This window comes from Epinephelus lanceolatus, chromosome 17 (genome assembly GCF_041903045.1).
Source record: "Epinephelus lanceolatus isolate andai-2023 chromosome 17, ASM4190304v1, whole genome shotgun sequence".
Taxonomy (NCBI): Eukaryota; Metazoa; Chordata; class Actinopteri; order Perciformes; family Serranidae; genus Epinephelus; species Epinephelus lanceolatus.
In genome coordinates, this window is record NC_135750.1 from 23,034,460 (window position 1) to 23,052,747 (window position 18,288).

The window sequence follows — 18,288 nt, forward strand, 5'->3', positions numbered from 1 at the left end:
ATTCGACCAGATAACAGAGGTGTGGACATGAGTCACATGACTTGATGACTTTAGACTTGATTTGACAAAATCAAAAAAGACTAGCAACTCAAGAGGATTCTAACACCAATGATTTGTGACTTCACATGGACTTAAGCCTTTTGACTTGAAATACTTGATACCTTCTCCAAAGCCCAAAGATTAAGAAGTATATTATTTAAAAAGTTTGCCGCAAATCAATTCATTTCCCTTTATTTCTTGAATCAACAAACGTTAAAGCTATTCATTCCAAGCAAGGTGACACTTAATTCCCCAGATGATCCACTTTGGTTGAACCAATCCAACAGCATCCAGTTGAGTTGCAGGAGAGAACCATGAAGAGCTTAGTTAAGTTACTGAGTACAATTGGAAAAATTGATACCGAAGATAATGACAAAAACTGTGATTGGTGGTTGAAAAATGAATTGCAGTATTTAAAACGTTCAGGTTTAAAATTACAGGCAGACACACAACAACTTCCAACAAAACCTTTTAACATATCAATACGAATTTTAAAAAGCATTCATTCTGTGAATAGGGAATTATGACTTGTTTAAGACTCGAAACTCAAAATTTAGGACTTCGTACTTGTCAGTGTTGTGTTTGGACTTCACTCAGGAAAGCTTGTCTTGACTCAGGACTTGAATACAAAGACTTGATACTAACATGTGGCTTGCAAAATGCTGGCTTGGTCCCACCTCGGCCAAATAAGACATACAAACCAGAGAGCATTCTCATGGTTCACAAGCAAACATAATCAGACCTCCAGTGGATCACAAAGCACTGAGGAACACCAGATCTGTGTGCACTCACATCGTCACCCTGCCAGTTCAAACAATTCCAAAATTTCAGATCACAGCTGCTCAGTAACAGACCTGATAGTTTTCATTTCCATCGAGGAGATTATTGTTGTTTTGTAACATTTTACTCCTCCGTGGTCAAAACCACACTGACAAAGGAGTGTCTGCGTTTTGACCACCTAAAATGCTCCGGAGGGCAATTTTCATGATCCCTTGACATTGCGGGTGGTGACAAACTATATGGGCCTTTAAATTGCTGTGTTCAGCTGCCAGCATGGCTGGAGGTACTGAGCCAAGTTAATAGTCTTGGAGCAGAGTTAGGAAGTGACATCACACATGTGTACATACTCACTGATACACACACATATACACACCGACTAACATTAAAACTGACCCTAGGTTAACTTTACCACCTTGTAGTTTTTATTAAAAACTGGCCTGACCGGGGAGAGGAATGTCCGCTGGGACCTTCTTGAAGTGGCTTTACATGACCCCTGTTACCTTCTCATGCACACGTGTACGCACACACAGACACAAAAAAATCATATTTTCATGCTCAGCATTTCATGATGAATAACCACTAAGTGGAGTTTCACTGGCTGCACATCTGGGAGCCCTTACAGCTAAAGATGGAGGGAACATACTGTAAGTTAAATGAGCACATACGTCCTGCGCATCCCTTATTTCGATGTCACTCTTTGCATTTCACATGACAATTCTTTATTCGTCTGTCAAGGTGTCAGTTTTTTGTCTGACATTGCGGTTGAACTCCAAACCCCAGCAGGGTTTTGAAGGCGATGCTGCATATAATTTTCATATGTCCTCTTGTGTTTTGTACATTCCCCGGCCTCTGAATGAATCAGTCCAGCGCTGGCTGTACAGTTCATACCAAGGTGCTGAGTAGCCTTCTGGTTTAATTTTTTTTCTGAATATTTCACAATATCATAAAACACAGACCTGAATCAACCTTTTAAACTCAGTTTTTGAATTAAAAGGGATTTTCTTCTCCTCCAGAGGGACAGTGAGTCACAGCCATTTAGTTCTCTTAGGTTTGGTGATGAATGTGTGAAACACGTTGGGGGAGCAGATGTGTGGTGTGTTGATTTAGGCTTGGTGCCCAGCTTGCCTCAAGTACCAACATGACACTGAGGAAGATCTGTCATGTATATGTGCTAATAATTCATTTAATCATGTTGTTCTGTTACACACAAGTAAACTTGAAGTGCAGCGCCATTAGTGCTTTTACACACCTCATTTACTTTCCAAGGCCTCTTGTTTAATCTACACTTTGTTCTCTCTATATATTTAAATGAGCTGTTGTGATTCTCAGACACATTTTACATGAATGAGCTAATCTTATAAGCAGTGTAATGTTTTCAGACATTTCTTGCATTTTTACCCCACGTTTTCCTTTAACAGGTAAATGTAATATGCACATAAAACACAACTTAAACTACACCTCAGGCTTCATGGCACCAGTTACAGTCCCTGCATGGTTTAACTGGTGGGTGTTGGCAGTGATCCCAAGAACACATTGACTTAACTATAACAAACAACTGCTTTTCATTAGAGGACATGTCATACTTGTATGTTTTTGAACAACCCACATAGAGCAGTGACAATGTAGATAATTACTAACCTGGTCTTATAGAACTATGTGAAATGACCATGACCTCTGAACACTACTTTATGTAGTGGTGGCACATATTGTGTTGAAATTACATGTGGCACCATGGAAACAATGCCACTGGAAAGTCAAGGAGGATCCTTCCCAGAAATTCAACGACAGAAATCCCCAGGTTCAACGACATGATGAATATTATGACTCCAAGAGCAAGAAAGTCCACATAGGGAGGGGATCAGGGTGGGTGGTTTTGGATGGATGAAAGAAACACCCAACATTCACCTGGGAGACTGTTGCTTGTTTTCCTTGTGAAACTAAAAGTCAGTTGACTTCTTGTAACTTGACATTCTTTTTGTAGTTATGTCATGCACATGACATACATTTATGGCGTTCTTACATCCCGTATGTAACAAAGCACGTTATTATAATCAAAAACAGTCTCTTTCTAAACCTAACCAAGCAGTATTGGTGCTTAAAACCTTACATGCAGCCACCACATACAATACGCGCCACAACCACATAATGCAGTGTTCAGAGGTCATCGTCATTTCAAATATATCTGTGAGATCACACTGATAAGTAAATGATAAAATATTGATGATTGAAGGCAAATGACTTGTGAGCAATTTTAAGTTTAATTGAAATATGCTCAGTGCACAAATGGTTTACTCAGAGTACAAATAGTTCACACTTAAAGATATGAGGATGTGTCCTCTGTGTGATAAAAATGTCACATGAGACAAGCTGCCCAATCTTCACATTGCACGGGAGGAAAATACTTGTTGCTACCTGCTGATGCCTGCAGTGATATCAGGTTAACACAATCAGTCCATACAGTGATTTAATCTTAGTAATTTCCACTCCGAATTTGCACACCAGAGCTAAATCAATGGCTTTATCTCACACGAGCAGTGCTGCTGATTCCGCTTTAATCCCGCTTTAACTGGAGTTCAAAGCTAATCAGCAAACACAGCGAAAAGGGTCGAGGACTGCCACTCACAGGCCTTTATCTCTCCCTGATGTTTCAATCAGCGGACCACTCTCATCACAGAAACTACTGTGCTCCGCATCACATAATGCCCTCAGAGGGAAGTGAAAAGTTCATCCCTTTTAGCCCTAATGTTTTCCTAATGGTCGCTTGTTGAGTTAATAGTTAAATAACAGGCAGAATCATTGTCCTTGCCTTTTATTTGCCCTTGTGAGTAAAGCTAAACACATGTTCACACATCAAAGTCTTTAGACAGACCTTCTGACCTACTCATACAGTAAGAGCTGTGTGTGTTGGCTCTGGAAAACCTTGATTTACACCAAATACAAAGAGTCACTCAACTGAACTGTGTGTACATGTGCATCTGTGGCTGCATATTTACGACGATAAAGGCTTGTAACATGTTGAGGAAAGCATATATTAAAAATAATAACCATAACATTTTAAAGATTTCCTTTTTTACTGACCAGCTTCACAATAAAACACTGACTGGATGACCCAATTGTGAGAGTACAGTTCCTTCATTTAAATGTTTAGATTTAATATATAAATGCATACAAGAGTACAAAAATAAAACATTTGTATAATATTAATTTTACACGTGACAAGGAGATTTAAATGGATAGGTGGAGAGATTTCCCAGGCGTTAAATGCAGTTACACATTCAATGATCAGAGATAACAGAATGGAAACAGCCTGATTAACATAGAAAAGGCAAAAGACAGAATTTAATGATCAGACTTAGTGAGTAATAGTAAATGTCGTTAAAATACATCAGATATAAAGTGCATTGCTATCTGCATGACAGTTGTAGGTAGTCCCATCTATGTACATCTATTTATTGTCAGTAATACTACTTCTACATTTTCTACTGTGGCTCTCAGTTTAACATAGTGTGGTAACAAACTGCAATACACCCTTCATTGAAATGGACATTCATACTATGGGTTTATTTTAATCAGAATCCCGCTGACATAAGTTCTTTTTTTCAGTTCGAAAAGACATCTAACTGTAATTTGTGAGTGCCACCATTTAGTTCCTAACATCTCTTGCTAAGCGTCATAGCTTTATGATTCCAGTAAATTTCGTCTCATTGGTCGCCCAATTAAAACAGTTTGGTATCCAGATGTTCAGCTTTTTCTCTACGAACGGAAAAAAGCAGGCATGTTTGGTAACACACGGTCGCATAATCACAGCCACAGAACAGCTCAGGAAATGCTCGAGCTCTTCTGGCATCCTAATTTCCATCACAAAAACATTGTAATAGCCATTTTTACTAGGATCTTTTATACATCTTATATTCAGTCTGGGGGTAGCTGGCAGCCATTGAAATTCCACGGTGCCAATTAACTTGAAACATGAGTTACGACCTGGCAAAGTCTGCGACTCGGCTTGTTTTTGAGAGGAGACGCGACACATTGTTGTTCATTTTATACAATTTAAAATCAGAGATGGTGAGGATATGCAGATCCCATGATTGGGATTAGATGTAATGAATCTGTATTCTGCTGTCTTAGCAGAAAACACAACTCTGCGACTCGCAAGTGGGATGTTAACTCCTGTTTGTTGTGAAGAAAATCCACTCGCTGACCTACATCCCCCCTTAAACACTTTGACCCCGGGGTCGATCCTTTCTCCTAAATGACAGAGAGGCCAGAGGGACAAGAGAATCTCCAAAAATAGCTCTCTACTGTTGATGCCCATTAACAAAAAAAAGTATATACATTATAGTTAGAAAAACATACACTCACAGATATAATTGCACTTTGCACTAATAACGTCTACATCTCTATAAGTGATGAGAGCGGTGACGGTGAAGACTGCGACAGGGCTGGTGAGCTGGTGTTCACGGTGAAAAGTTGTAGATTCATTCCATGCAAAAGGCCGCAGCGTAGCGGCCGGGATAAGTGCTGTTCAACATACCAGATGATCTCATATCACATGTTACATAGCTGTGATGGTTCAAACCCTCAGTGATGGCTCAGGAGGATATCTGCAGGAGATTTTAGTTGCTCTGTTTGGATTTCTTCATCCTGGTGGAAAAAAAGCAAATTCATTGTGTGTTTTATACCACAACATTTTCCCACCAAAATTTACATTCATTTGGACAAACATTTGACTGTGAAGACATAACTAGTTAACACCATGTTGAAAATGAATGAGTATTTGTTCAGGCATGATTAGATGTCAGGATTATAAAGAGAAGGTGCCAAATTCAGGACACATTTGGTCCCAGCATTCTCAGCAAAAACAAAAACAGCTGCTTCAACTTTACTGGGCCAAAATGTTTTTTGACCTCTAATCAAGAACTTAACAACTTGAATTAATCCTGCGTTCAGTTTCAGCTGGTTAATCAGCCCCCTTTAAGCCCATAAGCCAGTTGGAAATCTCTGACTCCAAACCTTTGAGTCAATTACTTGTTGACAGGTTGAGTTTTTCTTTCCAAGAAAATTGTTTTGTAATTTTTGGCTTCATTGCTAGTAAATGAGAAACGTAACCCTGTCATCGTTCATCTAAAGATGTAATTTTTGCAGAACATTAATTTGCAGCAGCTACAGAGTGATAAACACATACCCCTGCACGTACTGTATATTACCAGGATAAACACTTGAACTTGGGTGGGCAGTTTAATTATTGACATTGGAATAACATTCTGTAAATACTGAGCCACATTTCAACTGGTGAAAACAGTAATCACGGTCTCATTTACTTGACTAAAGAGTAGCATAATGCATGACTTACAATGGTGTGTCTTTAGACACATTGTAAATAGGTTTGTCCCTCTATGTGTAATTGGAAACACATTAGGTCTGATCCATTTTAAACGACCGCTGTCTACTCTTTACATTGGGCTGTTTTGTTATGCAGAGGACCGTTCACACCTTGACGAGTCAAGAGCTCTGCAATCATGCTCGAGACAGACAGTCTCCCAGGGTGTGGGAGGGTATTGAGTGTGTATGTCACAGGATGGAGCATCAACATCCTCAGTGATAGCAGCAGGCTATTTAGTTTTCTTCATGGGGAAAGAAAGGAAATTCACTTTTCTTTTGCATCCCCAAACTCTTTATCGGTCTCCATAGTGCAGAAGAGTTTGTTTCATGCAACCTCTACAGGGGTGCTTCATCCTTAGAAGCATATGACTGCACAGAGTTCAGGATGGCAACTTGATCCCTTCTACAAACTCTATGGTGCCAACGTTTTTCAGAGAAGTGTCTCCTTCCTCTGGGCAGGAAGCAGACAGTTGATGTTGGCAGTGATTTTTAGCCCTCTCAGTCTGAGACAAACTATGCATGTTGTTGCATTAAAGTCACATTAAGTGACCAAAAAGCACTTCTATTATATTAAACCCATACTGAGCTGAAAACACATTAAAACTGTGTCTTGCATAAACAGTAATGATCAGGGATTAACTCATAACAACAGTCTTGTTAGAGCAGATTAAACATGGTTTTGAAGTTTGTGTTTTATCTGACATCAAACCCGCAGTTTGTGTGTGAAAGTAGAAACAGTTTCTACTCGCACTTTGTCATGTTTCAGCATGTCTCAAGTTTGCGCTCCAGTATAAATTGAGCAATTAAAAGCTGTCACTTTCACAATAGTCCATTGATCGATGTCCAAATGGGCCTTTTGCCTCCCTACTTTCAATTTCAATAGTGTGGAACTGATTTTACAGTGCTGCCGATGAGTTATTTGTTAAAGTTTGACAACTGACAGCAGCTGACAGACCCACATATTGCAGCAAACACACAATCCACAACCAAAATCAGTCTGATTTGATGCAGCTTACTTGTTAATGGCGTTCTTCAGGTACTGCTGCAGCCACCGGATCTCCGGGTTCACACACACCTCTTTGTTTGTCTTCAGCTTGGCACTGATAGAAAAAGGGAGATTTCAGCATGTGTCAGTTATGCCTCAGTTGAAGATGAAAGGTTGAATTATGCAAAGCCAGTGACATCAGGTGTCTTCACACATTCTCATTAAACAGAATGAATTAACACGGCTTTGTCGGTTTTTCACAGTGGTGACCAATCAGCCTCATATGTGATGCTGCTGCAGCTTAAGAACATGTGCATTCATGCAGCCCAAAGTTGAGTTTTGTGTTTCACCCTTGACTGAACTGCCTAATTAATGTGTTGTAAAGATTTGAGTACATAAGAGTGGAGCAGTCAATCCGTCAACATGTGGCTACGTTCTAAATCCAGCATAACCTTGTGGTTATTTACAGAATGGGTCAAGACTGGATCATATGTCTCTATGTGGGAGATCATGCCTCCTTTGGCGCACACGTCCTGTTTTTATGTAACAGAAATCTGTTTTTCTCTCTTCCTGTTGTGGATTTCTTGAACCTGCCAATTATAATTCCCCTGCATTTAATTGTTCCTGAAGTTTTCCTGTCTATTGTAACCGACTGCACCATGCTTGTGTTTCTCCTCACTTTAACTCGTAAATTCACTCCACACGAGGCCGTAAGAATGAATGAGATCAAACCCAAAAGGTTGTACGCACAGCACAAGGAGGCACAGCTGCGTGACAAGCAAATGAGAAGAAAACCCATTTACAAAACCCACAATTATTGCTTTCCTGTCGAAAACAAAACTGCATCCAATTTCCACCTCGCTTTCACGTTCACTCATACTCAACTGGAGCACTTCCTGTGGATGCGTCAGCGAGGCCTGTGGTAAATGCTTTTCTGTGCATGTGTGTGAAAGCGAGTGGCAGAGGGGCGTGTGTGTACACACGCATGCACAACTCTTTTCTCTGGCCTGCCACCTCTCTGAGATTGATGGTGAGAAATGTCCAACAAGGAGGAAACCTGTCTGACGTTTTAAGGACAGGGTGGAAAACACGTGATTCTCTGAGGTTGTGAGGGTGTGCATTGAAAAAGAGAATACTCACATCACTTGGAAGGGGCAGTTGGGCGTGTGGATGAATCTGAGCTCCCTGATGTAGCTTCGTGGGAGGCTGTTGACTGTTGAGCGGCAGTGGCATCTCTCCACCAGACTGATGGGCTTTGCTGAGGAAGAGAAGGAGAGATGAGTATCACTTACCAACCCAGCAATACGTGTTTAAAAAGAGCAATAAAAAAAAGATTAGATAAAGGTGTTGATCTCCTGTGGAAGCTGGGGTGCTGCTAGATATATTTTTTTTGAATATAAAGAAAATTAAACATCATCACAACAGTCAAATGAGCTGAAAATGATGGGAAACTCATAAATCCATGTATAACATCCTCTTTGACGGTTCAACAAGTTAAAGCAGCATGCAAAGCAGCTAAAGCTTCTGAAATCTGCAAAACGCCCATGCAGTGTACTGTACATCCTCCAATATCATTCATCTTTTGCAGGGTTGCAGGAGGATGGAGCAAAAATGTACCAACATTAAATCAAGATTTCATGTTTAAGCTTTACATGTTTTTCTTGCTTGCCCCACAGAACACACACAGAGGTTGGAGACATTTACATCAGCACTTCTACACCCACCAACACTAAGCTCTTTCAGTCATACACATGTGTACTGTGTGGTCCTGATGGATGTGCATAGCTACTTTCCATTACAGCCTCAGCTTTCAGAAGATTTTTGCAGTAGATAAATGTGGAAAAATAAATAGGACTGTGTTTGCTTTTTTATCATGAAAGCTACATGACATAACTCAGAGTTAATCAGGCTTCCAGCAGTGTTGAAAAAATGCATGGAGTTATTATCTTAAGGTGGAAGTACACTCAGAATAAATAAGGACATGAGCAAAACAAAATAATGACTTTTTTAAAAAGGGAAACTGAGGTCACACAAACAGATGGTGAGAAACACCGCTATAGATTAAACTCTATGCTAATTATTTTTTACACATGATCCCGCGGTATTACCATGATAAAGGGCGCAACACCTTCAAGTTGGGTGACTGATGTCGCCATGTAGACTAGCTGTGGCTTTGTCTTATAGCTGCCTCATTTGGGCGTAATTAAACGAAAACAAAAGAGCAGAACAAATACACACTCTGAACGGTGATCCGACTGGGAATGTCTACTGCTGGAGCCACATGTGTTGCCTGTTGGTGCTTTACGCACGGCGGAAATGTTTTCCCCAACTCCAAATCAAGCCCATGCATCCAATAAACTACATTTGTGCAATGAAAACTATATTTTTTATAAGAATTAAGAGGCTGGCATTTAATTTAGGCAACATTTGCACATTAATTGTATGTAATTGGAATTTTGCACTTGAATGAAATTATTTCAGTTTAATTAGATTTGTTGTGAAAAATTAGACTTAACCATGACATTTCAGGAATGATTAGTATAAACATGACATAATAAATGCAAGCATTTACCAGGGTTATATCTGCGGTCTACTATTATGTATTATATTGCGAAAAGATAGGCTAATTGTGGAATGGAAAGGCGCTTATTTAAACATTCTTCTCTCCTGATGCACTTTTAAAATGAAACTTTCTAGATAACAATATGATGCATCCTGGCAATTAAAAAGCTCTTATAACTTGCAGATAACCACTCAATTTTACACAGATCGCTGCAGATCGCTGCAGGGAAAAGTCTAGTTAAACTGAATCAACAACACACAGTAAACCACAAAATAGCTTCATACCTTGTGCTGGAGGCGTATATGTCACCACCATGAGCGCAGCCACGACTGCCAGCAGCTTCATATCCATTGTACGATAATGCCACAAAGATTTTTTGATCCTGCTCTGAGTAAAGTCCAGAGAATCTGTGACAGACGGGACCGCGCCGGAGTGTTAAATTGCGCACCAGTGTCAAGCCAGCAAGAAAAAACAGATGATACTTCCGGTCATGCATAGCAAAATAAAAGCGATAAAGGGCACATGCTTCTTTTCAACGACTATTTAACAAGTGATATCATGACCAAATTACAAACGAACCAAAAAAGTAAGATTTGTATTTCTAAAAAATATACTTTTCGCAATATGTAAGTGATTGAGAACTCACAATGTTTGTTTTATGATTTTAGGTTTGTTTTTTTATGCTTTTATTTTGTATATCGTTTCCTGTGTCAGTGGGATGATCAGGGTTGACAGCCAAATTACGCACGGAGCTCAATAGAGACGCATCACGACCCCCCACCACACGCACACACAACTACCGCCTCCTTTATCATGCGTGTAACCCAACATTTAAAAAGTCAGATTACACTCTGTAATTTAGCAGTAGTGTGTTATGGAAGATTTTTTGGCATGCCCTGCAAACTTCATAAGAAGTTAATCTGGTTCCCGTTTAGTCATCTAATAAGAAACAAAATGTGCCCACCAGGCAAACACTTGATACACTCCTCAGCTCCTTCTAGCTGTTACTGAGGCTACGAAAAGAAACAGGGGACAATTTTGCGCACGTGTTTGTTTTTAGTCACGGTTTGTCTTCTCGGGGACTTCATTGGCCCAAATTAATTAAAAGCCAAAAAGTGTAACTGGAGAGGGTTCAGTTGAGCGAAAAGTTTTGTGTTACATTGATGGTTCTAATAAATAGACAGGAGGGGTATAGAAACAACGCACACACACACACACCTCCCAGCTTGTGTTCGGAAAGGAGTAAAACTACTCTCAGTGTAAGTGACTCCCTAAACAATTCACTTTATACAACCCGCTAAAAATGTCAGATCTGTTTGTGTGTGCTCATACACACACACACTCTCTGTTGTGTTTGGTATTATTAGCGTGTTTAACGGGATGCAGATGTGAAGTCAGTTGCCAGACATTTGGCTTTCATCTTACAGAGAAAACACCCCAGTGGATAAGTGTGCATGTGTGAGTAAATGTGTATTTTTGGCGTGTGTGTGTATCAGAGGTGTATTCTTAGAGCTTTGAGATGATAACATAAATGAGCCTTGTCTCTTGCTCTGATCACACACTGCTGCTTTAATGCTTTAATACCTGGACTACTTAAACAGACATGTTTAATCCAAATACACACAACTGAACTAAATGCACCTCCACAGTATAAATATATCCGGAAATCCATTACTCTGCAAACAAAAAGCTTATACACACAGACTAAAGATGTGTTTTGTCATTTTCCTTCTCACAGAAACATGAATAACATGAATAAGTGGTTGGTTTTGTGTTTTCTATTCTTTCTTTTCCATTTATTAGAGACATATCCTCTCATCACACAGCTGTGGGAAAGCAAACCATCTGCTGACAACACACTTTATCATGAAAATGAGCGAGGAATAGAAAAGGCCAGTTCAAGGTGAATAACAGTGTTTTAAGCTTGTGATTTACTGCGTCGAGCCTTCATCATAAGCAAAGAGCAAATCCTGTGGGAAATATCTATATTAAGCATTGAATGTAAGAAAATAATGACTGCAAAGTGTTTTCACAGCCTCTTGCTTGTGCTTACTTATATGTAAATCTATGCGTGTTTATCATTTTGCGTCTGTCAGGGCCGTTTTGCTCCACACGGTGCAGACTGTCTGTGTTTTGGATCTCAAACAGTCCTTATAGATGATGCCATGGAGACCAGACAGTCAAGAGGAGAGGCACAGGGCGGAATCAGCTGACAGCTGAAAGGACACATATTGACTTATCTCACAAGCCACAAAGGCTAACTTCATGTGTGTGTCTGTGTGAGTGTGTGTGAGTGTGTGTGTGTGTGTGTGACAGAGAGACAGAGAGAGAAATAAAAAGACAGAACAAGCAGAGAGTAAAAAGAGTGCAGTATGAAAGCCAGAGTATTTGAGTAAGGTTCTCTCAGCTTGGATTGAAAGGTGACATCAGAGGGTCTCACATCAAAGTGCCCCGATCACAACAGCTCACCAACCTGCTCGCCCTCACACAGGACGCCTGACATGTCATTACAATACACACTTTACACTTGCTGCTCTGCTACTTCCCAAACCTGTGTGAGCCTGCACAAACACCAACCGTGTGCAGTGTGGTTTACGCAAGCACAAACACAAATGAAAGTAATTTGTCTTGAACATACACACACACACACATACACGAAAGTCATAAATAGGGGCCAATCTGTGACATGTCATGGGAGAGAAGCCAAAGCACATCCAGATATTTCAACATTTCTGCCACATCCGGGAGATTTACTTTCTTCTGCCGAGGTGAATGGACTGTAGTAGTATGGTTACATAAGCAGACTTGGCAGCACATCCTCTTGCCCAATTGTTTAATTCTTTCTTGCATTAACAAGTTCGGGGTCTGCATCTTCCCGAAAATAACACTCAGCTCTTTTCCCACAGGGAATTGTTTATATAAATGGTTTATCTTCCATAAAACAGAAACTGGAAGAAAGCGTTGACACCCACGCTCACATTTTAGGGAGTTTTAGGGTCAGATGGTAATAGTTTTGTGATGAACATGTGTGCTTGCATGATGCGTTATGGGGGATTTAAGCTGATTAGAGTACTGGACATTAATGCTACCTGCTCTTCTTACACCTGTGCAGTATATACTGTATGTCTGAGCTGACAAGAGTTGGTGTTCTGTGGCCCATCTGTGTGTCTCAGAGGTCTTCACTCCAGGGGTCCATCTCCTGCTCTCTGCATGAGTCATTTCTAACTGTACTCTCAAAGAAGATGGTAAGTACTTTTTTGACTGCAACTGTAAATCACGTCAGGTTGTTCTCTGATGATCCAAAGGCATAGCAGGTGTCCTCAGGGGTTTTTCAAGAACTTTGACAACCGTGAGAACATTTACGACTGCCAAGTTTGATCGACTTTTTTTTTTATTGTTGTTGTGTTATCTGTCTTTCTTTCGATTTCACCTTTTTTTTCACTTTTGTTTTTCTGTTTTATTGGCACCACATTTAAATTCAATTGTGTTGTCAAAGCAATTAGAGGAAGAAAATGGTCAATAAAGCAAATGTGATACAGAGTAGGTTATACAAATGGAAAAATTAGAATACATTCTGTGTATGCTGTCTTCTGGTGTTATGTTTCCAAGCCATGTCAGAATGTGGACTTTGTCTTTCTAGTGGATTCTGCTCTATAATTTTCATGTTTCTGTCTTACACGTGCATGCACACAAATAAAATCAGACAGATCCTGACAGGCAAAATCTACACACTTCAAGCTTTCTCATCATAGTAACACTTTAATAAATCTGTTTTTCTGTTTTCTATCTAAATATTTACGAAGCGCACTTTACATCATGCTGCTCAATAACGTCCCTCTTCAAACACAGGGACATTCCCCAAGAACTAGGAACCTTTTGAGGAACTCAGTGCATCTCAACCACAGGGACCAGGGTCTAAATAAACTTCTGGCAACATTATCTTACCCCCCAGAAAGTCCCTGATGAAGAGATAATACTTTCCGAAAATACAGGAACTTTGAGGGTGAGGCTTGCGGTGCTGAATGTTTCTGACTGGTTCATATGACAACATCAACCACCATTTCAAAGGCAGGCCTAGTCCAGGTCCAAGCCCTATTGAACAATTATGCTGAGGATGAAACGGAATTGGGAACAGCGACCTGCAATGATAAGGTGTATGTGAAAATCTCCTCCAAGTTAAGGAAGCTGAACACTGGAATAGAGTGCCAGGAAAAGCCTTAAAATCTAAACAGGATTTCAATAAACTTAAAAAATCGTAAATGAGTCTCCATGCTGTCGTCGATGAGTCACATGCCAATAGAGTGTTAAACATTCCTCAATTACTATTCACCTATAAAGAGAGAGCACGTGACCCAGGAGACAGGAGTATGGATGGCTGAACGTATTATGTTGAAGTGGCCAGTTTCCATAGATCAGACTTTGGTTTGAGAATGTACAGGCAACTGGCCCCAGTAGGGGATCTGCTGCAGCTCCATTGAGGCTCTGAGAGGCTGAGGGCCTGCTGGCTGAGCCTTTGTCTGCTTTTCCCTACATCCTCCAGAGAGTCACGAGCCCTGCGCCTTTACACCACCATATGGACCACCTCAATGGCCTGTCAACAAAGTCTTTAGCCATAGATGTTGAATCAAAGGATAGACAATGCTAAACAATGGCTTCATAATCACTTGTAGGTTTCAAGAAGATTGTCTGCCTTAATGTATTACTTCTAACAAAACTTCCAAGTCAGATAAAATGGCACATTTTCACATTTTTCCGGTCCCCATATTTGTTGCAGTTCTTTCTAGCAGGCACTGTTAACAGATTTCCCTCACTGTCCTTGATAATTAGCACTCTCTCTTTTCTTATATTCACTAAGATGCAATCAGCATCATGTTTTCATCTTCATCAACCTTCAAAAGGTTTGTGAGCCACACAACATCCTCCTTGTGCCACAATACTGTCATCACATAGATGCTTTAATCAGATTTAATTTTTGCAACAAATTGCACATGACAGAAGATTCTGTTTCTTGTAGATGCAGTGCACAAAACATATTACTGCAGGCAAGAAACTTAAGCTGGAATCATACTGATAACAGTGAGTTTCAATAAACGTTCAACTCACTTTACATTGCACCATAAAGTCAATTCAAAGTGAACGACACTTGTGCTAGTTTTTATGGTTTCAGCTGTGAGTTTATGCCAGAATGAGCCACATGAAGTACAGCTGCTGGTGCTGGTAAGGTTGGTTGTGGATCTATAGAGTTTGACACCTGGCACTGTCTGGCCACGGGAACAAAAACTCTTCAGCTGCTTCTGTGATGTTGCCCAGGAGGAGCCCAGAAGCAGCTCAGAGACGCATTAAAGTTCATGCAACTCTGCCGAATCGGCTTTTTGATGTCAAGACTGATGATATACTGTTGTCATGCAGTTACGGGTTTTGTAAATCGAAGGAATGCTATTGCAGTATAGCATCTTGGTTCTTTCCCGAAAGCCGCGTTTTTCAATGGGTCACAGATAGCTGTGATTTACTCTCACAATATTTGGAAAAGATAAGTTATTAAACTGAAAAATTGGAGCAGAAGTTTGCAGAAAACATCCCGATTTCAGTCTGATCTGTAAAAGATTGATTTGGATTTGTTCTATTTTTGCAGTTTCTCAATTCTGCATAAGCTGGAAGCAGTGAACCATGAACCTGTGTGTATACATGTTTCACCGCGAGTGTGTGTGTATTACTATTTTGCAACTGTACATAAACACACAGTAAATACCAGGGCAGACACACATATGCAAACACAATATTTCTCACAAGCAAAAACTCCTGCTGTTTATTTTGTCACTGGAAATGAAAACCACAACACAAACAATATGCCTCATGCTTTAGTGCCAACCACATGTTTAATCCTTGACAAAGGCACTGTCACACAATCCCTCTCCATTTACCCCCCCCCCCCCTTTCTTTTTCCTATTTCTTTTAGCCTCTTTGGCTCTTACATTAGTCAGAGCGTCCTCACACAGTTGATGTTTTTGGCCATCCCTTAAACCTGATCCATTTGTGTGATAAAAAGCTCCAAAGGCACATGGAGGCTGTTAATATTTCATTATTCATTCATTCCTGTGTGTCAGACAGCACAAGTGTTATCCACTACACTGATTCTGTCTGTCATCAAGCTAGTATGTGGCCACGTTTTGGAGTGCTGTAAGAGATGCTGAAAGCAGGTAAGGAAGTGCCAGAAACAGCTGAAAGCCACTCAGACATAAATCACTATGTAGTGTGTCTAGTTTAGGTTGAGCCACAGCAAAAAATAACCCTGCTGCCTGATGGAATTATCATTGAATATAGAATTGATTTGTTTCAGAGATATAGGTAATTGTCTTTTTAATGTAAATGCTCCTGAGTAATTGTAGCACTTGAAAGTAGCAGTCTACATTTAGGGGGATTTAGTGGCATCAACAGCGAGGACTGCAGATTGCAACCAGCTGAAATATCTCCTGGTTAGAATTCCTTCGGTGTTCATTGTTCAGGAGGTTTTTACTGAGAGACAAATTATCCACAGAGGTCTCTTTATTTCAAAACAGTAAAAACCCTGAATAAAGCAATTGCACATTACAAACCAGTGTTGCTCCTTTGCTGTTCGGCACATTGCCACAAGCCCAGCACCTGCTAATGTGTGGTCACCTTTATTCTCTGAATCCACAGAGGTGTCTTACTTTTCAAAGCAAACAGACCTGATGATTTAAACTGGTGAAAATGCTAAATAAAGCAGTTTCATGTAACAAAATCAAAACCAGTGTTTGGTTTGTCCTTTCTTGGTGACTGTAGAAACATAGTGGTGCAACCATCTCCATGGACAAGGACCTGTTCCCCATGTAGATATAAACGGCTCAATCTAAGGTAATGAAGACACAAAGATTCTTGTTTTCAGGTGATTATATACTAATGAAAACATTATATTATATTCCATTTCTGCCAATATATTGGACCTTTAGATTGAACTGATAAGGCATCAGTTCTCTATCCACAGTTTTTTCCCTCTTATTTCTGGCAGAAATAACGAGCAGTTAATATTCAGTAATACAATCATAATAATATATGAACTGTCCCAAGCCGTTAAAACATCCAGTTAATTTAATTTTTCAGTATTCTAATGTTCCTGTGACAGTATAAAGCCATCTACTAGGCTCATGCTCAGGCTCTCAGAGAGATGTGTTTACATTTTGGAGTTCATATCAGAGACTCATCAAAGGCTAATGAGAAAGGCTGAGAAAAATTATATTTGCTGAGAAAAAGAAAACATACTTCTGCTGATGTGTGTTGAAAATCCAGCCAAACCTGCATATTGTCTAGCCTGAAAATAATTGCAGTAAAAGCTTAACATGGAGCCATCATTACAGCGTCCAGTCTCTGGTGTATGAATTTGCTAAGTGCACTGGACATATCGTGTTTCTTAGACTGATCAGTTATCGTGGAAACATAGCGTAATTGTACAGAAAGCACTTTCCCCCAATTTAGCCCCATCTTGCCCCTTTGCCTTTGCCACCCCACCACCCCCTTTTTAGGACAACCCCCCAGGTCTTTCTATTCTCAGTCCTCCGCTGAGCCGTAACACCACAGCTGCCGTCTCTTTACTGCTTTTCCATGCCCAGGTCACTACATAAAACACTTAAGGAGCATTTAAAGAGAGAGTTAAAGCTACAGCTGTCAGTCAGAATGATAGAGCAGCTTAACGTGACTGTCACTTTTATGTGCCCTCTTTGTAACTTAGCAGGCTATGATCGTAGGCGGCCATGCAGCTATGGTGCGCTTGGGCACAGGTCTGTAGCTGCAATCAAAGGCTTATTAATCAGAGTGAGGAAACAGCACCAGCAGAGAAGCGAAGACAGAGTATCTTGTCCTGTTTCACATGAACAAATACAAGATATTGTTACATGCTATTCATCCTGCATGGCGCCTTTGAAGTAATTCCCCAGCTGGGACACAGAGGGTGATTTTTCACCACAGCATAAATGAACATGAAGGGGATTATGTGTATATAGACCCACTTGCATGTGCACCGACACACGCTAACATGTGCATATTCATACAAACACACACAAAGACACAAAAACAAACATGGATTTCAAAGTCATAAAAATGTGTTTCATGGGGCATTAAAATATTGCTTTGTAGTATGGAAACTAAGTTGTGAAGTTTGGAAATTGTAAATGTGTGTGTGTGTTTGTGCGTGTGTGTATACTTGCTACATAGTGAGGACCACATTAAGTTTTTAACCAACATAGCGAGGACACTTTGGAAAGTGAGGACGTTTTGGCTGGTCTTCACTTCTTTAAAAGCCTATGTTAGTGTTAAAACTTGATTTTAAGGTTCAGATTAGAATAAGGGTTAGGGTGGGGGTTGGGGTTAGGCATTTAGTTGTGATGGTTTCGGTTAGGGCATGAGGGAATGCATTATGTGAGGGTGTTCAAAAAGAAAGAAGTACATGGATGCGTGTGTGTATGTGTGCGACGTGTGTTGACGTGGTGGTTGGTTGGCCTCGAGTTATTTGCCTCTGCTCTGCTAT

The 18,288-nt window shown here is 40.2% G+C and overlaps 1 protein-coding gene across 1 annotated transcript; it reads right to left on the reverse strand.

Moving 5' to 3' along the window:
* Positions 1-3,058: 3,058 nt before the first annotated feature.
* On the reverse strand, positions 3,059-10,186 carry cxcl12a (chemokine (C-X-C motif) ligand 12a (stromal cell-derived factor 1)). Its single transcript, XM_033612409.2, has 4 exons — positions 10,034-10,186; positions 8,327-8,444; positions 7,218-7,301; positions 3,059-5,463 (listed from the first exon to the last, which is right to left on the reverse strand). Exons 1-4 carry the CDS (start codon positions 10,098-10,100, stop codon positions 5,436-5,438), a joined length of 297 nt encoding a protein of 98 aa, XP_033468300.1. The 5' UTR covers positions 10,101-10,186; the 3' UTR covers positions 3,059-5,435.
* Positions 10,187-18,288: the final 8,102 nt, after the last annotated feature.